The sequence below is a fragment of the Leptidea sinapis genome, chromosome 45 (assembly GCF_905404315.1).
Source record: "Leptidea sinapis chromosome 45, ilLepSina1.1, whole genome shotgun sequence".
NCBI classification, from domain to species: domain Eukaryota; kingdom Metazoa; phylum Arthropoda; class Insecta; order Lepidoptera; family Pieridae; genus Leptidea; species Leptidea sinapis.
Genome location: NC_066309.1, coordinates 960,072 through 986,169, shown reverse-complemented (window position 1 = coordinate 986,169; position 26,098 = coordinate 960,072). Strand labels below are relative to the sequence as shown.

The window sequence follows — 26,098 nt, the reverse complement described above, 5'->3', positions numbered from 1 at the left end:
GCATGCTGTAAGCCCCATAATAATTTGAAGTCCCTAAAACAATCCATAAAATATGAAGTAAGAGTTCTTCCATGGAAAAAGTGGTGTTTCAATTAATAATATCAGAGATCACGCACATGTAAATATAAAATGGCTTATGGACTTGCAGCCCGTGCTTTCAAATAAAAAAAAAGGCTGCACGTTAGTCTCGCTATAACAGATAGACCAATTTGAGTAATGTTATGTTTGTTTGTTCGCTCCAGTACCTATATGAGTGATTTTAAATCCAATTTTGAATAAAAATATTTGAATTTAAATTTGTCGAAGAGCGGTGATACGACAAATGATATTTTTTTGTGGCAAACGCGCAAACTTAATAGAAAAATCAGTTATTATTGACTGTCCAATATATCTTCCAGTAACGTATGTTGAACACGAGGTATAGGTATCATTACGTCATCACCAACTCTTTCCCTTGCGACCAAAAATGGCAAGAATTGTGTAATATTTTCTTATTACTTTTTAGTACTTATGATTGATTATAAGATTCACCTCGTGATATAAAATCACCACAGATATCATAAGAGCTTCTCACACTTTTTCTTACGTTGGGATTTGAGAAAATCATAATCATATTTAAAATATTTTTATTTTATACACAGAATAAATTGTCTGTCGACTCCACTAGTTACGTCCAATTGATTTTGTACAGTTATGAAAATATATTTATTTGCAATAAACACAATATGTACTAAATAATACCTACTTCTGTATTATTCAAACATAAACAAAAGATGTTATGTCAAAACGTGGATCTCACTGAAAGTTCTTAAAAGTAATAAAACTGAATAAAGTACACACTAAAATTGGTTACCTTTACTAAATTAGAAGTATTCTTCCATCAGTTCAAAGCAATGTCGGATTCGGGTTAAGACCAGCAGCCGAATTTCACCACCGGACATTTCGTCGAAATGCGAAATATTGCAAAACGAGTATCAATTATTACCGGCTGCAGTTTTCCCGAACCTCTACTTAGGTACCTCCTAGCATAGACCATACTCCCAACTTAAAGGTTGGCAGCGCATATCATGACCCCTGGTTTTGCGGATGTCCATGGGCCTTTGCCTTCCGACTTCCCATCACGTGTGCCTCTTGCCCGTTTCCCTCTCTATTAAAAAAAACGCAAAATAAATCTATATGTAATGCTCTACTCTAAAGGAGAAAATTAACATTTTAATTAACAATTCAAAGCGACGTTTCGCTCATTTTCCAATTAGCCTTGTAGCGACAAGTGAGATAGAGTACTAAGTTGATGTATCCACTTCCAATATATCAGTACAACTCTACACAAAATTATAACAATAACATTAATTTATCAATGTTGCAACTCTAACTAGGTAAGTGACCAACACTTATCAGCGTTCAAATATTTCCTTGTTGTGTAGGTAATGATATAAATTATCAAATAATGTAATTAGCTGCTTTTTGTTTTCGCTAATTTACTAAACCATTAACCGTAAATGCGGTTAATATTTTTAACAGCAATTAATAATGTGGTCGACTTGCACAATACTACCTTCACACATTTATTTTCGAAGTATCTATTCCTATAGACGTCTCTTTCAAGATTGATCGTACCTAGAACAACAGAAGAGTATCCGCGATAGAGTTTATGAAAAAGCTTATTCTCGCAACAATGGTAAACAAAAATATGACAAAACTTGCAGCCGTCCTGCTCGCACGGTGCTGTTTTTTAATACGAGAGAGTGAAAGATGATTATCGCATGTTTTGCCGACAAATGAAGCGTGGCCGACCGCAGATTTGACCACAGAGAATGGAGGCAGCTAGTGACAGAATGGCGGACCTCAGGGCTCAGGCACTCACGGACTCACAGTCGTTCAGTAGTTGAATGACACGCGGCGAGAAGGCACGCTCGCGTTCGCTCACAGCGCGATTGACTCATCTCGAGAACGTAAATACCTGTGACGGTAAACAAGATACGCGTACGATATATTTGCGAGAATCATTAGACTATCGAGAGATCTCTGACGCAACGCCGGGGAATATCTTGAATGTTTTAAACGAGATCAGCTGATATTGACAGCAAAAACACGTGCAAATTAAAGTGTTTCTCGGAAAGTTTAAAAGTCAATGATTAAATGTATTCTATGTGATTTTCGAGTTGTGAGTCATTATAAAATGACGAAAGTCAAGTTGAAACAGTACTCAAGGTTTACTGACATTCTTGCGTAGTTTTAAACAACTTCAAAGTTACTTTAACTTGTCGTGGAACTCTTATAAGTCCGTACGGAACAATAAAGAGGAAAAACTATTGGAAGCGCGCCAAAAGTGATTAAATGCGGCATGTTTTGGTGTTTCAAACAATAACTTAGTCATCGAGTTAAAGGACGATCGTGAAAGTGATAAAACTTAAATTGACTCTTGTTTGTAAATGTTGGTTGGTGATGTGGAAGTAAGATGCACCTGCCCTATGAGTCCAGGGGCCGAAGACGGCACGAGATGACAGATTTAGACGTGTTCTGGGTTCAGCCCATAATTGATGAAGCTCTCCGAGAACACCCAGACCTTGGTAAATGTTGATGTTTTAATGTTCTATAGACAGTTGAATCTTAACAGTGATATTTCTATTGCCACTATAACGATAAAAAATAATAAATCTAAAATAAAAGTTGTTTATTAAAATGGCTGCAGAAATGTGATTATTTCGGTATTTTAATACAAACTTCTATATCTCAAAAGTTTTTTACTTATGTAAGTAAAAATAAATAAATAAAGTAATTCTCAATTGAATATCAAAATATTAATTTGAGAATAACCGAGCACTCAGGAAAAGTTGAGTAGGAACAAATCTTTTAAATCTACTTACATACATAGCTTCATCATTTTAATTACAACCTGCCTATGCAAACAGTTTTTTTTTACGGAAGGAGTGGAAGACAATTGACCATAAGGGTCTCCTGATAGTAGCGCCCAAACTCACTTATAACACCACAGGAATTAAAACAGTGTGCCGACCTTAAAAAGCGTCGAATAAATGATGAGGATCGAACCGTGGGCTCCGTGGTGCGAGTCAACGGTTCTACCGATTGGAACACTGGTGCTCAAACGTCACGAATTACTTGAGTAGAAAAAAAATACCTATAAAAAATAGACTGGAAATGAGTACAGTGGATGCATCAATCTACACATACTGTAAGCTCAATATTAACAGATACAATATTGAGATATAATTTTAAAGATAAACTATAAAAGTTATAACTCTATGTTCAAGAACAAAAAATAGAGTTCTCTGCCAGGGACCTCCACACAGCTCTAGTGTGCAAGACCTTCTCAAAAATATTTTATAATATTATGTAATGAACTGCGAACAGCATAGCTTTTAAGTTTATATATTCTGATGTAATTCGTGTTCATCTCCCATTATTGGAATATTGACTGATAACCGCACACTTAATACTATATTTAATATCTGATATATTTCAATAAACTTGTAATAACACCCAGTAAACATAGTATGTAGTTATATTTTATTATGACGACCTGTATAGCCGAGTGGTTAGCGATCCTACCTACTAAGCTAGAGGTCCCGGGTTCGGATCCCGGTAGATGCAAGCATTTATATGATGAATATGGATGTTTGTTTCCGAGTCATGGATGTTTATATGTATTTATGTATGTATAAGTGATTATATTGTAGTAAATATATCGTTGTCTTGCAACCCGTAACACAGGCTATATGCCTAATTTGGGGCAAGATAATTTGTGTAAAAAGTTTAAAAAAAATTATATTGTATTACCTATACAGAATCATTTTATGGATAGCAACGACTAGATTAGTATATTATACGTATTACCACAGTGTTATATCTTACAGTATTCTGTTCTGGGTACAAAGAAAGCAGTTCGCGCTTTATACGGTCTTGAAAGTAGAGACTGATTACGAAATCTGTTTAAAGAAATGAATATACTTACAATGGCGTCAGAATATATCTATCAAAATATTATGTAAACTAGGAAAAGAAAGAGCATAACTTAAATACTAGACATAAACATTCAATCATATACATACCTAGTTTTTGAACCACTAAGGCAAATAAGTCATTTTTTGGAAATTCTGTTAGATTCTTTAAGTTATTAACTACCCACGACCATAACATAATTGACTGATATAACATTCTAGATGTATATAAAATTTTGTTATGAAATGAAATTATTTATTTTGCTATGGAATATAGGGTATGTCCAGATCTTAAATAATACAATGTGTCCTCTATCCAGCTTAAATTAAAAGTATGCAAAAACTTAACACTTATTTAAATCTTCATTAATACTATAAAAATTATTTTCAAGCAGCCATTTAAAGAGTCTTGGTTTAAACATTTTAGTATTTTCAAGTCCTCAGGCAATTTCTATATATATATATATGTATATATATATAAGAGATTTTCACGTATATAGTCACTCATCACGATATCTCTGGAACCATAAGGCGTAGATACTTGAAATTTGGTAGGAATACTCCTTTCGTCGAGTAGAGGTCAGCCAAGAATTCGGATTTTACGATAATCCACCCACAAGTTTTTTTTTTATTATGAACAGAACAACGTCTGTCGGGTCAGGTAGTTTGTTATATAATTTTATACACATTTTATGGCTATTTTTAAGAAAAAGTGTTGTTTTAGGACAATGTTTCAAAACAAGTCTATGCGGCTGTCTTGTTACTCTATCTAGCATTCACCTCAACAGCTGAAGTGAAAAGATATCTATGGTTACGCACAAATTTGCAAGCCTCGAAAATGTAGGTACATACATGGTAGATTTAACAGATTATGTTTTTTTAATATCATTTTGCAAGAGTGTCACGGCTTAATTTAATGGGAAGAGGTTATTATAATATTAAAGACTATATTGAGAATGAAGAAGTTTGGATTAACCCCGTAGCATCTACTAACGTATTTTTAATTACTTACGTAATTAACCTTTTGCCGCTTTTGCGCACTTGTGAACATTTTATGACTATTTACAAATGCTTTTATAAGTTTACGTAAATAAAGTTTCTTTTCATTTTCATTTTTATTTGCCGGGTCGTCTCCTTCCCCCAAATATGTGTGAAGGGAACGATGGTTGGTCCATGCGTCAACTCGTAAACGGGTGCTGCTTGTGGTGCTAGGTCGACCTGTTATAGTTAATAAATCAATGTATTTGTTGGATACGATCACTAATTATGACAGTAATCACGACTATCATGTTCACGAAGCATCCTTAAAGAATAAATTCAAGCTCTAAAGGTTGATGCATCCAATATACGATAATTTATATTTAATCTTTATGAAATATTTGATATTTAAAACGCATTTAACTCTGAACACATTTCATGTATTGGATGCAGCCTTACAAAATGTGTAAATAACATATATTGTAAAATACTCTATTTGATTTAAAAGAGTGGAAGTAGAGTTTCTCGTATGTTCTTCTCACGAGCTCTATTTTTTTCGAACATAATAATTATTTGACTTTGTAAAATAAAAGATTTACCAACTCGATCAAACCGAGTAGTATACATAATAAGTTTGCTTGCTGGTAACTTTTCATTACGAATATCAAAATAAGTGCTCAACAAAGCGCAGGTCCGGTCACAGGTGGAGTATTGCTGGCATCTCTGGTCTGGCGCACCAAAAGGATGTGTGGCGGCGGTCATTACTTAACATCAGGTGACCCATACGATGGTTAGTTCTGCTCTTTCATAAAAATTCTAGAGTTTCGGTTATATATGCTCATGTTTATACATACATTATTAAGAATGTATTCCGAGAGTAATTTAATACCTTTGTCAGTTAATTATCTAATGTTTTTGAGTGCGTATTGTCTATTAGCCAACATAGAGGTAAGTTACAGTACTTGTACATAACTTGGAATCAACAGTCAATATTATAATATCAAAAATACATCATTTTCAATTAAGTACCTGTAACCCTGGCTGCTGGGGCAGAGGACATCCACCGTACTACTCCATCGTGATCGGTCCTGAGCATCTCTCTTAATTTCACTCCAGGTCTTTCCGATGTCTTTCACTTTATCAATGACAGTCCGCCGCGAGGTTTGCTTTGGAGGAAAGCGTTTGCGTTTTCCTTGAGGGATAAAAATAAATTATTTAATATAATCTTTGAAGTAACTCTCTTCGTTCGTTTACAATTGTTTCACGGCTATGCCATAGTAACATTTGTAAGGAGAATGTCGTCCTATAGTATATGTGTATACAAGAGACCATCATAAAACTAAAATTATTTCAATGTATCGGAACTATCACTCGCTTAGTCGCTTCGCTAATTTTCGTATTTAAAAGTATCATAAAAATCGGTGCAGCCCGTTTGGGTCTCTATAAAGAGAAAACACAATAACATACAAATACATCAGAAAAGTACACGAAATGTTGGATTAAATTAAAACAATGACAATAATGATGATAATTATTAAGTAACTGTTATTCTTATGAACTTTTATTTGCTTTTGTAAAAAATATTTAATACAAATTTATGTATGTTAATCACTTAGATTATTTTTTTCTTTTACGCTGGACTTTTGTCTTTATATAAGTATATTATTTATGTGAAAGGAGTTAAAGTATTAAATTAATTCATTTATTCAAACAAAACAACTATAAGCATATAACACTTTTATTATTTTTAAATCAAATTAAATCAATGTTAAATATTTTAGTTTTCAAGTGAAAACAGTTTCGTTGTGAAATATCGCACTAGGATGAAAATAAATGTAGTCAGTATACCAAAACGCCAATGCCATACTTAACCCCCTATTATAATTAGGTAACATTTATTATTGTATTTTAACATTTTCTATTTTCCTCATAATTTGGACATAATTATTACCAACACTAAATACATAAAAGGAAAAGCCTTATTAAAGTTTTGTACTTATCTAACCAATATATATATTTATTTACCTTCAATAGAGCCTTATATGGAAAGTGTTCAAATCCATAATGCGTTATGTTTAAATTAATTGCATACATTTACATAAAAATTTCCTGTTACTAGCATGCTATCATTTGGACATTTTAACGATTAATTTTAAATAGACCATAGAATATTAAGCCTTTTCTTTCTAGACACACGTTTGTATTTTATATAGAAAAGGACGAAATTTTATTCAATAGAGGAAGCTATTTAAATTTTTAAAGTGTGGCGTGAACATTTAATTTGGCAGCAGATAATACGGTTCACCTCTTCAGGATAGGCAGAGCTGTAACACTATGTGTGTTGTTGAGAACATAGAAATATAGCCAGCTATATCTCTATGTTCTCCCTTAAAGGATGCATGCCCAGTACCGTGTAATAACCACAATTATAACTTATTACTATAAAACTTAAAAAGCGTCGGTATCGTGATAGGTAGAACCGTTGACTCTCACTGTGGCGTTCTTGGTTCGATTCTCACCTGCCACGTACCAATGCGGTTCAGATTTAGAATTCATATGTATAATTCACGATAGTAATAATATAAATGATGGCGAATGGCGAAGACGCAGTGTTGGTACAACCGCCACAAGATGGACCGAAGATCTGGTTAAGATCGCCGGAATACGTTGGGATCTTAGGAGGAGGACTTTGTCCAGCAGTGGACGTCTTCCGTCTGATATTATGATGATGATGTATATTTATTTAATATGATGAAGAAGTATGATAAGTTTAAAATAGTTTTTGAATCATTAGAATCCAACACTATTTTAATCCACCGCTATTTCCAACATACAAATGTTTTACAATTATAGATCTATAGCTGATAAATAATTAACAGTAAATTGACATTCCTTCAGTCGTTCGTTTACTGAGTGTGAAGTATTCGAAGTTTCTGCCAATGTCTAGATATTTGTGATGTTAAGTACTTTTTGGGGAGTAGGAATAAATAAAATATGTTATAAATAGAAACTGCATGATATGTGTTGAATATTTTGGTCGCAGCTTCGGATTTTTTTCGTAAGAATTGAATGAATTATGAATTGAAATATTTTGTGCACATTGTATGTTTCTTTGATTTTAATAAACCAGCGAACTTAATATCGGTATAGACCGGTATACTTTAAAATTTGTTCTCATTTTCACTTGTAAATAAAACCTTTTGTATATAATAAATAATTGAACAGATACTTGAAAAAAGATTCAGCATTTTAATGCATTCAAAAATATAATAAAAAACTTTTACTGGGATACAAGTTGTTTAGATAAGGTTACACACCTTTAGGTTACCTGTAAGATATCCCGGATTAGCGATAAGGTTGCCTAGTTGTGCTACTATTGCTATTTAGTGCAATAATTTTATTAGTGCAATAAAGAATTTTTATTATATCAAAGAGGTTTTCAGTTACTTAGTCTAAATAAAAATCCGTATTTTGCCAGTGAGTAAATGTTTGATATGAATGATCAACATAATATGAGCTCTTATCTGTATCATATTGTGAGCCTTACTTTTCACTTTGGGACTTTCATAGATAGACGGATTACAAATGAGTGGTCTAATAATCGTTCCTTTTTCTTTTACCCCTAAGAGTCAGACGCCTTGAAGACTTACAACTGACAAAAAAGTAAAAGTTGTGTTGCCAGTATGACGTAGTAGGATTATTACGTCACTATTACCTGCAGCAAATATCACTGCGCTTTGTTCGGAAACAACATCTAAAATTCAGGTGTTTTTGATTATTCTAATGTACGGATTCACCGTTATTTTATTGGTAATATATTTCCACCATATACATATGTACACTGTACGTCAGATACGCCACGGTTATCATTGCGAATAAGCCTCCCACAAATAAAACACCAGACTGTTGAAGTGCTAGTTAGACCCGTCGGACCGAGGGTTCCGTACTTATTATTAGGTAGGTTCCTACACTAAGGGAAGAGGACAAGAAGGGAAAAGGTTTTATAATTCTTCGTAATAAATCGAAAACTATAAAATTATAAAAATAACTAAAAATATGTTTTAACTTGTGCCAATGAAGCCATTTCATACGATACCCCTTAAGTTTCAAGATCACCTGAAATCCTTCGACAAAATCTCTACTGTGAAGCACAAACGGGATCCCAAACGTTAGTCATCGAAAGATTGTAACATTCATTAATTACTCATTGCTTTAGACACATTTTATAAAGATATAGCAATATTGTTATCAAAATCAAATCTTTTATTCAAGGAGGCTTATAAAACTGGTTTAAATTGTCAATAAAATATTTTACACTACCACCTATTCGTAATACTCTTGCTGAGGAGAATCGGCGAGATACTGAACAATTGATCTTTTAGTTCATTATAAAATATCATAATCTTTTATTTCACATATATATATATATAGCATAAAGTATTGCAACAATACTTGGTATATATCATGAAACTACGTCAGCTCGTAACGGGTCTTTGACATGGGGAGAAGAACTTATTAGAAACCCCCAGCCCATCTTTAAAATCACATAACAGTTTAGCCTACTTAATATAACATTATACAATTTTAGGTGGCAACATTATCCCCTATAGTCTATATAATCTACTAGGTATACCATAGTAAGCCTTCTTATTACTAATAGTAACATTTACCTTCATAAAAGCCAAAACAATTAAAATATAAATTAAAGGTTTCAAGACTTGGCCCAGAGGCACTGAGAACATACAAAGTACTATCTACGAGCTTCAAGAGTTATTGAAAACCCAAACGCTGGCTACTATTTCGGCCACCGGATCATCCGCGCTATCTAACGCGGAATTTCTGCCAGTATTCTTGGTAGTGATAATTTTTTTACTTATGGTTTATATATAGTATTGTTTTATTTTGAATAAATAACATATTTCCTTGATATTTATATAAAAAAGGCTATATCCACGGACTAGTAAAAAATTAAGGAGTCCCTGTCATCTTACATAATAGTGCAGCACCAAACAAGCCGATTAACGTGTAAATACATAGCCCCATGCACACACTTACACTACTACAGGCCGATAGGCGGCCATTATGAGAATTGTCATCGTCCGCGTTCTACAGATCAGTTTGCGTCTCAATAAAATATTTTAAAAATGCCGTCGTGCGTTGTGTAAAAGTGTAAAAACGATACTTTATAAGTATTTGTGGCCATATATGATTATTTAAGGGAGAATAAATTGTGTAACTAGTATCCCCCGTAACTGCACACACACTAGCATAATGGTGCTTCACTTGCTAATATCACGGCGCGGAGTCCTTCTTTTACTCCTCCGTGGCTATATCAAACAATAACTTTAAAATATGACGTGGAAAAAGGGTTATTATTGATATGATTATCACGGAAAATGTCCATAGAGGAACTAACCATCTTTTCTTAAGATCAATGTTGCCAAGGAAGACATTTCAATCGGTCGTAGACTGACATGAAGAAATCTCATCATTTTATAGCTATGCATAAAGTGCATTCATCGAATTATCCATGCTGTTTTCAAAAATATGTCAAATAAAATAATTTATTTTATTTTATGAAAATAACGGACGAGACAAGTGGGACGTTCAGCTGATAGTAATTGCTACGCCCTGCCCATTACAATGCAGTGCCGCTCAGGATTATTGAAAAACCCAAACATTCTGAGCGGCACTACAACTGCGCTCGTCACCTCGAGACATAAGTTGTCAAGTCTCATTTGCCCAGTAATTTCACTAGCTACGGCGCCCTTCAGACCGAAACACAGTCATGCTTACACATTACTGCTTCACGGCAGAAATAGGCGCCGTTGTAGTACCCATAATCTAGCCGGCATCCGGTGCAAAGGAGCCTCCCACTGGAACCTCAATATGCAAATAATGACGTTTGTCCCTAAATGAATAAGACTTAAATAAAAAAAATATGTGTGTGTGTGTGTGTGTCGGTACTTATATACGCACGCAAGAAGCTATACTTATTTGGTGTAGGAAAACAAAAATCCTTAAAAATATATTCCTGGTCCTTTTTGCATTTGTAGAAAGAACTATATTTTAATTAAGAAGGTATTAAAGAGAACCAATGTAAATATTATTATAACATATAATTTAGTCTGAAGTATGAAACAAATGGTCTATTTGACCAACATACTTCAGAGTGTGGAATTTGGGTGCACGCATCATAAAAATTTATATATTTACTAGCTGACCCGGCAAACGTTGTTTTGCCATATAAAGTATAATTCACGCGATAGTTTTATAAGTAATAAAATATTGCCTATATTATAGCCTGTACATCATTTTGTTCTATTGTCAATAGTTTTTGCAGCGCACGCAAAAATAGAATTTCGATTTTACACCTTGTGTTACAAAATAGCAATTTTATTACGGGTCCCTAATTTTGAAAAAAAAAACATAGAATATAGCCTTCCTCGATAAATGGACTACCCAACACTGAAAGAATCATTCAAATCGGACCAGTAGTACCAGAGATTAGCGCGTTCAAACAAACAAACAAACACTGCAGCTTTATAATATTAGTATAGATAAAAGCCAAAAGAAGTATAACTTCAAAGATCTGCTCAACAACTGCAATTTAAATAACATCGCCCGCGGACCTACCTTCCTTGTTGAAGGCAATGCTTCCTGCCTAAAGATGCACTCATCCAAGATTGAAATCCAATAACTTAGGCCAACAGATCCCGACCTTTAGCAACCGCAGTCTTCGTCCGCAACCCACGGCCATAATTTGTGTAGCAGCTTCCGTAAATAGTGAAACCACAGTTATCTTATTAATGGTTTTATCTCCCACTCTGTTATGTGTTTTTAAGAACGCCAAACAGTTAAACCACAACTTTAAATTTCGGGTTTGTGTTTCGTAAGTTTTTACATTATACTTTCTATACTAATATTATAAAGAGTTAAAGTTTGCTTGTTATCCACGGGTAATTTCTGAAACGATTATACCAGATCCAAAATTGATTACTACTAGAAAAGTACATTATATTTAAGTGTCTATGATTTACTGAGATAGAAATTTAGTTTTTTACTATCTATACTTTTAGGAAAACATGACGAGTATTGGACCATTGGACTGTTTCTTTGGCTTACTCGCATGCAGTATGAAAGAGATGTAAATTTAATATAATTCTTCAAAGAAATTCGTTGTTCCTTACATGTCCACTATTATATTAAAGCTACAATTACTATTTTCATGCAAACATTGAATTGCGTTCAATGTTGACAATTGTTATTTGTAACTGAAGCTGTTAAGTCTTATTTATTTTTTTAAATAAGTAGCTGAGCTGAACGTGCAGCTGATTAACCTGATGATGAACCTTGACAATAGTTTGTTAGTTTGATTGGGCTATTGCTGCCTTAGCCTCTTGATTGGCCATTAGGTATGCGTGTCAGCCCATTTACTTACTCTCACATGCCCAAACTATCCCAGATAATTGACACTGTTTTAGGACTGCTTCTCTGCAAAGGATGACTAGTGTTTCGATTAGAAGGCCTCAGTCATCATCATTTCAGCCGGAAGACACCCACTGCTGGACAAAGGCCTCCCGCAAAGATCGCCATAATGATCGGTCCTGCGCTGCCCTCATCCCACCTTCTCTGGCGATCTTGCCCAGGTCTTCTACCAACACTAGGTCTTCCTGTACGTGGTCGCCATTCGAGAGCATTACTACCCCTACCTACTTCTTATAATGTCATAAGAAAAACATGCTATAGCAATATAATTTTATGTTTATATTGGTTATTTAATTTAACGTTTTTTATTTATTCTAACGTTTCGTTGTCTTACCAGATCAATGTTTGCAGGGTGACGTTGATAACACGGGCTTTAAAACAGTTTTTTACTGGCGTTAATCAAAGAAAACATTATTATCTATACCGAATGGTATCTTATCTAAGACCAAGATAATTAAAATCTACCAAAGAAACCCTTTACAAGTGCCAAGGATTGCCAATCTTCTCTGGTTTGTACTAGCTGAAACCAATTACTACCAGCCGACTGAATAATTTCGTCTTCCCATCTAGCATACTAAAACAATACTTAAAGTTCAAAGTAAACCTACTAATAATTTGTTTTACAAATGTTACTAACCCTGGCAATTAAAATTTGTAACTCTTTATTGCAAGAAATTTAAGGGTTTTTATTTTTTATTTTATTGATACTAAATACTAATAGAAGTTTAATATTCCGCAGTGCGCACGGGCAGTCCAGACTACATGTGTTCTCAGTTGCCACAGCACTGGCGGTCCAACAAGACCCTGCCTGGTGGATTCAAAGTGGTCGCCCTGGGAGACATCATGGACGGAACCCAGGTCACGGTGAGAGCCGGCAATGATGAGAATTGCTCTGCAGAGCTGAGGAACAACACCGCAATAATGAAGAACAGGGTCGCTAAGTTTAACGACTTAAGGTTCGTCGGCAGAAGTGGAAGAGGTATGTAATTTTTTTTATTTCCTTTTAATGACTCAGTAACTAAGGGCCTGTTAGAGGCTCCAAGGCACCTCCTTACAGGATGCCGGTTACATTATGGGTACCACAACAGCGCTTTTTTCTGCCCTGAAGCAGTAATGTGTATGCATTATTGTGTTTCGGTCGCCGTAGCTAGTGAAATTACAGGGCAAATGAGACTGGCAGGGTGTATCAATTACTATCAGCTGTAAGTCCTGCTCGTCTTGTCCCTTATTGTCGTCATAAACAGAGTAAAATATCAATTTTAGATTAACTTATCTTTGCTCAGTTAAGAAGCGTGGGGGAGACTGCCCGGGCGAACCTCCCTTACTAATTCATTGTTTGAAACTTGAACACAAACGTTTCAACATAAAACGTAGTTATAAAATTATCAATAGGCTAAGTATGTATAAAACTTCTATTAGACGATTACAGTATGGTTTAATTGAGGTTATGCTTTAGACTGGTAATAGTTAGGGCGCGGATCACATTGTCACTGTTCTATAACTCCCTATGGAGAGGATATGGTTTAGCATCAATCTGTTCTGCGAATCCAACAAAATTTGAAGAAGAATTAATTAGAGAACTTGATTCTGCAGCGGTGTCACGTACATGTTAAAGTAATTTCTGTTTCATTATTAACATGAGAACACTTATATTAAAAAAAAAATTTGAGCCGACATTTATACTTTTCCGCACTAGTGCTTTTTATTTTCTTCCTCTATATAACCTCCAAAAAGAATGCATGAAATGACTATTGTTCAGCGTAAATAGTGTAAATAAATACTATTAATAGCTAATATATACATAAATTAAAAAAAAATTTCACCAAATTCCACCTTCGCACTACACGCCACATATTACAATATCATCCCCACCATCTGGATGTGTGGCGTTCCTCCACAGTGCGGTTTTCAAGAAACTTTGTAAGTTACGAAAGTACAACCAAACTGTAGATGACTTTCCTTGTGCGGTGTTTCCAGGACGATACGACATGGGTACCTTCAGAAAAAGTGCCTATACCTTACTAAAAGACCGGCTATGTTCCTCGTGATTCCTCTGGTGCTGCAGGAGAATGTGGGCGGCGGTGATCACTTAACATCGTTCTCTTCCATAAAAAAGAGTTCAAAATTCGAGCGCTGCGTTACAAGCTGTCTAATGTCAGAAATTTGATGATGATCGGCCATGAAAGACCTGTGCCTTATAAATCGCTAGAATGTCGGCCTAAATATTTACACCCTTTTCTACACAGTAAATTATAATGCCTCCTACAGTTAACAATTATTCGATATAACAATTTCCGAGCATAGTAACATTTACACTTTCTCTCTCAAGAGATCAAGGCAAGACGGATTTTAATTTCTAAACCGCAAGTCGTAAACCGCGCTCACACTTTACTGTTCCATTGTATTGCGATGTACAGACGCCATAACAGACCCTCATGTAGGTACGTACATTCTACAGAGCTGTAAAATCTCTGGTGCATCTTGTGACTGGCTAACTTTAATACATAAGGTGTCATTTCTGTAGGTATTAAATATATTTTACTGCAACGCGTATAACGAAATCGTAAACGCTTCTATTTATTCCTAGCTTATTCACAATAGTTGTAGTTTTCGATATTTATTAACTTTGGTCGACCTGTAATATTTAATAAATTATTGTAGTTGATTCGATTAGGTACTTATTATGACAGTAAACACGACCACCATGTTCGCGAAGCATTCTTACACAAACATTGAATTCAAGCTCTAAAGGTTGATGGATCCAAAATACGACAATTTATATATATACAGTTTATTCTTTATTACTTTTTATCAAATATTTGATATTAACTAAACACGATTCATATACCCAGTTACTTCATAAATACTGAAATAAAGAAAAAAAAATCAATTGCAAATAACATTTATTACTTTTACAGTGTGTTAGTTTAATACATAATTATAAAACAATTTAAAATATAAAAAGCTCTCCATTGACATTGTGGTCTCCATTGACATTTGCAATACAGTCTATTAAACGCTGACGCTAGTTTTCAATAGAAGCACGCACTTTTTCCATGGGAAAATTCTTCACTACCAATCGTACGGATTGGGGTCTCCAAATTATCATGGCATTTATAGCAAGCCGTACTCTCTAAAATTGACCATAAATCATAATCCAGCGGATTAAGATCGGAACTAGACGACGGCCAGTCTTCAGCTCTGATGATGTCTGAAACGTTAAAAATTACAGATTCCAAATTCAAAAGTAATATTTTGCTTATTCTTAATTTTAAGAGTATTTATGGCGTAAGTATTTTATGCAGCACCTTACAAACGTTAATTCAATTCGTTATCTATATTACAGCCATTGTATAATATTCTATTCGATTGTGAAAGAGTGGTCGTTGAGTTTCTTGTATGTTCGTCTCAAGAGCTCTATTTTTCCGAACATATGGTAGATTCAGTAATTTAAAAGAAATATATGTAGTGACGATTCAAAAGTGCTTAGTTTAAGCCTAATTTAATAAAGGTTATTTGACTTTGACTTATTAAGTAAGAATCGGACAGCGATCGGGGATCACCTGATGGAGGATGGCCTTATTTTTACTTGCAGGAGGAATTACAATAGCGCTGCTAGCCTTTCAATCTTTCAAACCTGTTTACGTGAATGTAAAAGTATTCCTGTGCATTTTGCATCAAGTCAAGAAAATTACAAAATTAAGTTCAAACTTAATTCGGGCTGAATATTAGTAATAAAAGTAAAAAATTTGACGCCAGACTTTTTAAACACAAAGAACTGCAAACAAACATTTGCAATAACGTTGACTGTTTCTGCAATAAACGTGAAAGAATTTTTAAAATTGGTAGCAAATAAAACTAAATCTATGTAATAAAACCTTAAAAAGTAAAAACTGTACATTGAATATTTATGAAAAGAATACATAGTGCTGTGTGTTCTATATACAAATATACCGAAGCAAAAGCAAATTAGCATGATAATTAACAAGAAGGCACAACATATAGTATTTTAGTTTGTTAAGAGTGACCAAGCCGATGACGTCACGGGCAACAGCTAAGCTAGTACATAATAGAACAGAACTTTTAGTACAGAAACCACTTCTATAAGGTTCCTTATTTAATTATCGGTAATTTCGACCACAATAATTATAGTATTTGATATTCAAAATTCAAATTCAAATTGGGGTACCACAAGGGTCTATTCTTGGACCCTTCCTCTTCCTAATTTATATAAATGATCTACCTAACCTTGTAGAAAAAAAACGCAAGGTGGTATTGTTTGCGGATGACACTTCACTTATATTCAAAGTGAAACGAAGCCAAGTTTTATATGACGAAGTAAACAATGCTCTATCTGACATCGTGTTCTGGTTTAGCGCCAATAACTTATTGTTAAATAATCATAAAACCAAATATATTAAATTCACCGCGCCAAATGTCAAAAATGTCGATGCGAATATTTTATTAAATGTAGAGGTGGTAAAACCAGTGGAATCTGCTATATTTCTTGGCATTACTCTTGATTCCAAATTGCAGTGGGGCCCCCATATTGAAGGATTGGCGAATAGGCTTAGTTCTGCAGCATATGCGGTTAAGAAAATCAGACGGTTAACTGACATAGATAAGGCGAGATTAGTATACTTTAGTTATTTTCATAGTATTATGTCCTATGGTATATTGTTATGGGGCAGTGCGGCCGATATTAATACTATCTTTGTGCTGCAGAAGAGGGATATTCGCGCGATTTATAACCTAGGTCCTAAAGAATCATTAAGAGAAAAATTTAAAGAAATAAACATTTTGACTGTTGCTTCTCAATATTTTTTTGATAATGTTTTGTATGTTCATAAGCACATTGAGGAATTTTCTAGAAACTGTGACATTCATAATGTAAACACGAGGAACAAACATAAACTTGTTATGCCTACTACTCGGTTGGGTCGAGTTAGTAAGTCTTTTGTTGGGCGATGTATATGCTTCTACAATATGATCCCAGAAAATGTACAAAACATATGTGTTACGAAATTTAAAAGAATTGTTAAAAACGTTTGTGTGGTAAAGGTCATTATAGCATAAACGATTTTCTTAATGACACCACGGACTGGGATTAAAGCGAACACCCTCAGGCTCTTTAATTATAAATGTTTATTGTACGATATTACATTGTAATCCATATTTTATATAAAAAAAAGCCCGCTGAGTTTCTTGCGCCCATTCTTCTCAGGTCTGAGGCAGTCTTTTGAGTCTTTTGTATGGGTGGTAGATTTTGACGTTCAATAAGTGATTATAAATCCTATTTTGAATAAAAATATTTGAATTTGAATTTGTATTTGATAAACCGTACAACTGGAAAACCTATTCCGTCTCGTCATAAAATCCCAATAACAGTTCCCATAGAAACAAGGATAAATAAGGTAACTTCCAAATAACTGATATCTTTTGTTACTCATAGGTATTAAAGTATTAATAATTATCCTACCGACTAATGCTACCCGGAATACAACAAATATTGATAATATTCATTTGTAACAGTATGTATGGCCAGACTAAGTAAGTACATTTCTCACATGACATTATTTATTTCGGAAATAGTAACATCATTGATAAATGCTGTGACAATAGCTTTATGAAAACTAAAATACGATACATGAATATATTTACGGATGTTAGGTGAGTTACGAATCGTGTAAACATTCCATCAATTATTGTACCATATCTATTTGGGCCCACTGTTCTAACAGAAACTAGATTAAGTTGATTTATTCTTTCAAAAAAATCAAAAATGTGACATGTTATACTTCAATGTGACCCTTTAGTTTTGTTAACGTTTGATTTTACTACTTAACCATTTATTTTTCATACCGTACGCTATATATAAAACGATTCTTATGGAGTAAACTCCAAAACGTTGGCTTGTTTGCCCTGTACTTTCTCCGGGGCGTAAAAAGAATAGGGGAGTCCCAGGCCCATGGGTGTCGTAAGAGGCGACTAAGGGCTTTTTAGAAGTGGGAGAGTCACGCTGCCGTCTTATGACGTCAGCACAATCGGGCCAGACTCGTCCGGGTTAATTACCACACTCGCACAGAATACCGGCGTGAAGTAGCGGCCTAGTGCCGCTATGTTTCGCATAGGTTAGTGTCGAGGACCGGAGGCCATCCCTTCCCCCCCCCCCCACACAAATTATGAGAGCGGTCCGTAAAAAGATATTACCCCAGGAGGGTACCAGCTCTACCAGAGCCGGAGAATCCCTCCCCGAGCACTCTCGCTCGGGCCGCCCTTCGTATTCTGGGGTGGGCACAGAACCGCGCATGACCGAGGACAAACGAGGCAGTAACACCACGGCACCCCGCTCCACGCTCAACGTGGACTTTTGCAATATCAGGGGAATTCACTCCAATTTAATCGCCGTCCACCACCACCTTGAGACGGCGCAGCCGGCCTTGTGTTTCCTTACGGAGACGCAGATATCTCGACCTAGCGATACGTCATATTTAACGTACCCCGGGTACAAATTTGAGCACAACTTTTTGCCTCATGCCGGGGTATGTGTGTACGTTAGGGAGGATATCTGCTGTCGCCGTCTCGGCAATTTTGAGGGTAGGGACCTGTCTACTCTCTGGCTCCGCGTAGATTTAGACGACCGCGTCCGTATCTATGCGTGTGTCTACAGGTCCCATAGTGGTAACGCAGAAACCGATCATCTCATGGGCTGCGTTCAAGCTGCAATTGACGTCGTGCTTGCACAGATCCCCTCCGCTGAAATCGTGGTCTTGGGTGATTTCAACGGGCACAATGCCGAATGGCTTGGATCACGTACCACAGACTACGCAGGGCGATCTGTGCATAATTTTGCATTGGCGTATGGTCTGTCCCAATTGGTTGAGTCGCCAACGCGGCTCCCGGATGTGGATAGCCACATGCCGTCCTTATTAGATCTTCTGCTGACTACACATCCCGATGGTTACCAGGTCGTTGTCGACGCCCCTCTTGGAACGTCCGACCATTGCCTGGTCAGGAGTGTAGTGCCTATCCGACGCCAACGTCGCAGACCACCAGCGACCCGCCGCGTTTGGCACTACAAGTCAGCAGATTGGGATAGGATGCGTTCCTTTTTTGCATCCTACCCTTGGGGCAAGGTTTGTTTCTCTTCGGATGATCCTAGTGCCTGCGCCATTGCAGTAGGCGATGTGATACTGCAGGGCATGGATATTTTTATACCAAGCTCTGTAGTACCGATCGGTGGCAGATCACAGCCCTGGTTCGATGCGTCAGTTAAAGCAGCATCTGACTGCAAAAAACAGGCGTATCGAACTTGGGTTGCGGCGCTGGGCACAAAGGATCCGAACTGCAAAGTTCTTAAGAGGAAATATAACCGTGCCTCCAGATTTTTTAAGCGGCAAATCGCCCGTGCGAAGTCTAAGCACGTCGTCAAAATCGGCGAGCAGCTTTCCAGTTACCCGACCGGAACACGCAAGTTCTGGTCGTTGTCGAAAGCTGCTCTTGGTAACTTCAACCAGCCGTCCATGCCGCCGTTGCACATGAGGAATGACACCCTGGCCCATACGGCAAAAGAGAAAGCTGAGCTCCTGTGCGCTCTTTTCGCCTCCAACTCGACTCTTGACGACAACGGAAAAGCACCGCCGACCATCCCGCGGTGTCAGAGCTCTATGCCTGAAGTACAGTTCAGACAGAAAACTGTTAGGCGAGCTCTGTTTTCGTTGGACGTCAGGAAGTCGAGCGGGCCGGATGGCATTTCTCCAATCGTGCTTAGAACGTGTGCCCCTGAGTTGACGCCGGTGCTAACGCGTTTATTCCGGCACTCTTATTCCAAAGGCGTAGTCCCTGACTCATGGAAGTCAGCCCTTGTCCATCCGATCCAAAAAAAAGGAGACAGTTCGGATCCGGCAAACTACAGGCCTATTGCTATCACCTCCCTGCTCTCCAAAATCATGGAGAGCATAATTAGCCACCAGCTTTTAGTATACCTAGAGGGTCACCAGTTGATCAACGACCGACAGTACGGGTTTCGCCATGGACGGTCGGCAGGTGATCTTCTGGTATACCTAACACATAGATGGGCGGCGGCTATTGAAAGCAAGGGGGAAGGCCTGGCAGTTAGCCTGGATATAGCGAAGGCCTTTGATCGTGTATGGCACAAGGCGCTCCTCTCAAAACTTCCATCATTTGGGCTTCCCGAGAGCTTGTGCAAGTGGACCTCCAGCTTCCTCACTGGGCGTAGCATACAGGTCGTTGTCGACGGATATTGCTCGAACCCGAAGCCCGTGAATGCTGGAGTGCCCCAAGGCTGTGTGCTATCTCCTACGCTGTTTCTTCTGCATATCAATGATATGTTGGACACCTCCAACATGCATTGCTATGCAGATGACAGCACTGGTGATGCCGTATACACGGGCCATGCAGGTCTCTCTCGGGAAATCGTCGACCAGTGCCGGAAGAAACTTGTGTCTTCTATCGAGTCCTCTCTCGTGAAGGTCGCGGAATGGGGTAAATTGAACCTTGTCCAATTTAACCCCCAGAAGACTCAAGTTTGCGCGTTTACCACTAAAAAAACCCCATTTGTCGTATCACCGCTCTTCGAGAACACTTCTCTTAAAGCCGCGCCTAGTATCGGAATACTGGGTCTCGAAATCTCGAGCGATTGCTAATTCCGTGGCCATCTGGAGGGCAAAGCCAAATTGGCTTCGAAGAAGCTGGGCGTCATCAATAGAGCACGGCAATACTTCAAGCCGGCCCACATTCTAGCGCTCTACAAGGCGCAGGTCCGGCCACACATGGAGTATTGCTGTCATCTCTGGTCTGGTGCACCCCAGTATCTGCTCGATCCATTTGACCGCATGCAACGTAGAGCAGCTCGAATTGTCGGGGACTCAGTGCTCTGTGAACGGCTGGATCACTTGGCGTTGCGTAGAGACGTCGCTTCATTGTGTGTCTTCTACCGCATTTATCACGGGGAGTGTTCTGAAGAGCTGTTTAACCTGATTCCTGCCGCCGAATTTCACCATCGCACGACACGCCACAAGTTAGGATATCATCCCCACCATCTGGATGTGTGGCGGTCTTCCACAGTGCGGTTTTCAAGAAGCTTTCTCCCTCGTACTACAAAGCTGTGGAATGAGCTTCCTTGTGCGGTGTTTCGGGGACGATACGACATGGGTACCTTCAAAAAAAGCGCGTACACCTTCCTTAAAGGCCGGCAACGCTCTTGTGATTCCTCTGGTGTTGCAAGAGAATGTGGGCGGCGGTGATCACTTAACACCAGGTGACCCGTACGCTCGTTTGTCCTCCTATTCCATAAAAAAAAAAAAAAAAAAAAACGTTATAGAAACACATACACTAACCTCTTCAATCCTCCGACCTCTTCAATGCCATGGTTCGTGGTATATAGTCTGAGACCTTCAAACCGTAGGATAACCTTGACATCAATAGTAACGCCGCCCCCTTTGTAATGCACACGAGCCGGACGTGCGAAATGTAAGTACCTTGAGAATCGATACACTGGAGGGCTGTGAAAAAGATATCACAATACATAATATGTAGTGATATCTTTTTCAAAACAAAGTCCTCGTCTGTCTGTCTGACTCTAAAGAAATCTCTCTCTCTGACTGATATCTCAAATAAATGAACAGATATGAGCATTTATTAGTTTGAAAGCTGAGGTGATGGAGGTGGTTCTTTCAGGTAGTTATAGTTTATGATAAAAAATTTGGGAAGATACTATAGACTTATGGACCTTCAAGCTTAGTTGACTTCTAGTAAGAGCATACTTAAACCTTCAAACTTAAAGGCCTGTTACGCATCTCATGACACCAGGGGTTATGGATGTCCATGGGCGATTGAATCACCACTTCCCATCACATAAACCTCTTACTCGTTTACCTCTCTTAAATAAAAATGATGATATGTAATAAAATATATTTCATTAAACAGAGATTCACAACACTTAAATATATAATAGGTATATAAGTACCACGTCTTTAAATATACTGATCCTAAATAAAATGCAATGTTGCATTGAAACTCTGATACCCATTATAACATTTAACTTGTGTATGGGTAAATCAGTGATTTAAAGTAGTAGATGTATTAATAAATAAATGTCAAAAATTTTCATAAAAATTTAAAATACCGTTCAAGTTTTACAAATTACAAACATAAAAAGAGACTCTATTATTATTTCAGAATTATTTATCGTTTTTTTATTAAAGTGTGATAATATAACCTAATACAACTACGAAACTCTTACTTAATAATTTTAACAGTTTGCAATGTAAAACCTGTTGTCACGCAAGCTTCTAATAAACACAAGGAATTCGTACATCTTCCGGGACATTTTTTGTTTCTAATACCGAAGCAAATCAAATCAATTTTTGGAGAAAAACCGGTTAACCGGCTTGTTCACTGTTCTCCATCAAAAGGAGAATGTTTGTGATTACTATGATTGTGTAAATAGTAGGAATGATAGAGTCGAGGGCATTTATTAATACATCCGGAGTACATTTAAATTTCCTTTGAGTAATGCAGAATCCAACGAAGAGAATTCAGGGTTAATAATATAAGTTTTTATCACAAAAGGAAAGAAATATCTCGGTAATGGAGCAAACCACCCAAGAGTATTTAATGTATAAATTTTATTGTTATGTCGATTTATTTAAAAAAAAAAAAACCTAGTGAGTATTTCGCGCTCGGTTTTTGACTCTCAATAATTATTTTTTAATATTTTTTTAAATAATATGTTATATAATATTTTATTTGAATAAAATAAAACACTGCACCAAAGCTGCACTGAGGTTTCAGCCCACCTTGTACTCATATGATCAATTACTTGGTGGCATTAATTAGTGGCTGGATGATCATCTCACCGGGAAATCTTATATATGTTTTTTTATTTCAATATTTTTTCAAAAAAAAATTAAATCAAAGTTATTATATATATTTTTTATATAATAGCTAATAAAATGCTCGCATTATGCCTTTATTTTATTTACAGTATGTGTGGATTGATGCATCTACTGTATTGTAGGTACTTTAAGTATGTACTCAATACTTTAACTTTAATGTTTTTACTTATTAATTTACATTTTTTTTTGCTTACTCGTGTAAGGCATTTCGTAATCGACGTTTGTGTATTTTGTTGCATCACTTTGCATATATTGTAATTGAAATTATTTGTAAAATTAATTTGAAAATAAGAATCTGTGATATCATTCAGTTTTGAAAAGTGCAACCGAGAGTTAGAGTTTCTTGCTCATTCTTCTCTAAGGAAATCTGCCTTCCGAACGAGCTGTATGTATAAAAAATGATATATTTCAAGTGTAATTCATTTTACCTACGAAATAAAATTTTTGTTTGTTTACAGGAGCTTTTCTAAGCTGTTGAGAGTAAACTCGCTCATTTTGCTTGTAAAAATGCTCGACAATTTTTTTTTCTGTGATCTCCATTTGGGTACCTACCGCTTAAAAAGCTGTTTTTGTTTTACCACAATGCTCATTTTTAAATTAGACGTTTAAGTATTGACCAGTCTGTATTATTATTGACTGTCAGTCCTAACTCAACTTTTAAAACACACAACATGATTCTTAGAACTATATTCCTTCTACGGGATAGAATCTCCTGCTGTCGGACATCAACTTTACTGCCTTAGATAATTTATACGTCTAGATACAGCCTCTTGCTGTTAATTACTGCTGCCGAATTCCACCTTCGCACGACACGCCACAAGTTAGTATATCAACCCCACCATCTGGATGTGAGGCGGTCTTCCACAGTGCAGTTTTCAAGGAGCTTTCTTCCTCGTACTACAAAGCTGTGGAATGAGCTTCCTTGTGGGTGTTTCCGGGACGATACGACATGGGTACCTTCAAAAAAAGCGCGTTCACCTTCCTTACAGGTCAGCAAGGCTCTTGTGATTCCTCTGGTGTTGCAAGAGAATGTGGGTGGCGGTGATCAGTTAACATCAGGTGACCCGTATGCTTGTTTGTCCTCCTATTCCATAAAAAAAAGACAACCGATGAAAACAGGCCAGGTTTACTCCTTTAGTGTGCGTGACAAGCTACATCTTACACTTGCGATTTGTATGTCACTTTGTGTTACTTTGTGTGCTGGATTCTAAATTAAATTGCTCTTGACTTTTATTAGATGCTAGGAAATCCATAAATGTCGTAACAAAAAAAAAATTTTGCCCTGTGCTGCCCCGGGGCATAAAAAGAATAGGGTAGTCCCAGGTCCAAGGGTGTCGTAAGAGGCGACTACGGGCTTTTTGAAAGTGGGAGAGTCACACTGCTGTCTTATGACGTCAGCACAATCGGGCCAGACTCGTCCGGGCTACTTACCACACTCGCACAGAATACCGGTGTGAAGTAGCGGCCTAGTGCCGCTATGTTTCGCATAGGTTAGTGTCGAGGACTGGAGGCCATTGAGCATAATTTCATGCCTCATGCCGGGGTATGTGTGTACGTTAGGGAGGATATCTGCTGTCGCCGTCTCGGCAATTTTGAGGGTAGGGGCCTGTCTACTCTCTGGCTCCGCGTAGATTTAGAGGACCGCGTCCGCATCTATGCGTGTGTCTACAGGTCCCATAGTGGTAACGCAGTAACGGATCACCTCATGGGCTGCGTTCAAGCGGCATTTGATGACGTGCTTGCTCAGATACCCTCCGCTGAAATCGTAGTCTTGGGTGATTTCAACGGGCACAATGCCGAATGGCTTGGATCACGTACCACAGACTACGCAGGGCGATCTGTGCATAATTTTGCATTGGCGTATGGTCTGTCCCAATTGGTTGAGTCGCCGACGCGGCTCCCGGATGTGGATAGCCACATGCCGTCCTTATTAGATCTTCTGCTGACTACACATCCCGATGGTTACCAGGTCTCTGTCGACGCCCCTCTCGGAACGTCCGACCATTGCCTGGTCAGGAGTGTAGTGCCTATCCGGCGCCAACGTCGCAGACCACCAGCGACCCGCCGCGTTTGGCACTACAAGTCAGCAGATTGGGATAGGATGCGTTCCTTTTTTGCATCCTACCCTTGGGGCAGGGTTTGTTTCCCTTCGGATGATCCTAGTGCCTGCGCCGTTGCAGTAGCCGATGTGATACTGCAGGGCATGGATATTTTTATACCAAGCTCTGTAGTACCGATCGGTGCCAGATCGCAGCCCTGGTTCGATGCGTCAGTTAAAGCAGCATCTGACTGCAAAAAACAGGCGTATTGAACTTGGGTTGCGGCGCTGGGCTCAAAGGATCCGAACTGCAAAGTTACGAAGAGGAAATATAACCATGCCTCCAGATTTTTTAAGCGGCAAATCGCCCGTGCGAAATCGAAGCACGTCGTCAAAATTGGCGAGCAGCTTTCCAGTTACCCGACCGGAACACGCAAGTTCTGGTCGTTGTCGAAAGCTGCTCTTGGTAACTTCAACCAGCCGTCCATGCCGCCGTTGCACATGAGGAATGACACCCTGGCCCATACGGCAAAAGAGAAAGCCGATCTCCTGTGCACTCTCTTTGCCTCCAACTCGACTCTTGACGACAACGGAAAAACACCGCCGACCATCCCGTGGTGTCAGAGCTCCATGCCTGAAGTACAGTTCCGACAGAAAACTGTTAGGCGAGCTCTGTTTTCGTTGGACGTCAGGAAGTCGGGCGGGCCGGATGGCAT

At 37.6% G+C, this 26,098-nt stretch overlaps 2 protein-coding genes across 2 annotated transcripts in view; both read left to right on the top strand.

The window, feature by feature from the left end:
- Positions 1-1,897: 1,897 nt before the first annotated feature.
- The window catches only part of LOC126977489 (runt-related transcription factor 3-like), an 81,991-nt gene continuing 57,790 nt past the window's right edge, over positions 1,898-26,098 (top strand). Inside the window, exons 1-2 of the mRNA XM_050826333.1 lie at positions 1,898-2,570; positions 13,165-13,404. Coding sequence (XP_050682290.1) covers positions 2,459-2,570; positions 13,165-13,404 — 352 coding nt within the window. The 5' untranslated portion in view covers positions 1,898-2,458. The remainder of the gene's footprint in view (positions 2,571-13,164; positions 13,405-26,098) is intronic.
- Positions 18,355-25,555, top strand: LOC126977512 (uncharacterized). The gene is made up of 2 exons (XM_050826363.1): positions 18,355-19,435; positions 25,361-25,555. The coding sequence occupies exons 1-2, from the start codon at positions 18,608-18,610 to the stop codon at positions 25,442-25,444; spliced, it is 912 nt and encodes a 303-aa protein (XP_050682320.1). The 5' UTR covers positions 18,355-18,607; the 3' UTR covers positions 25,445-25,555.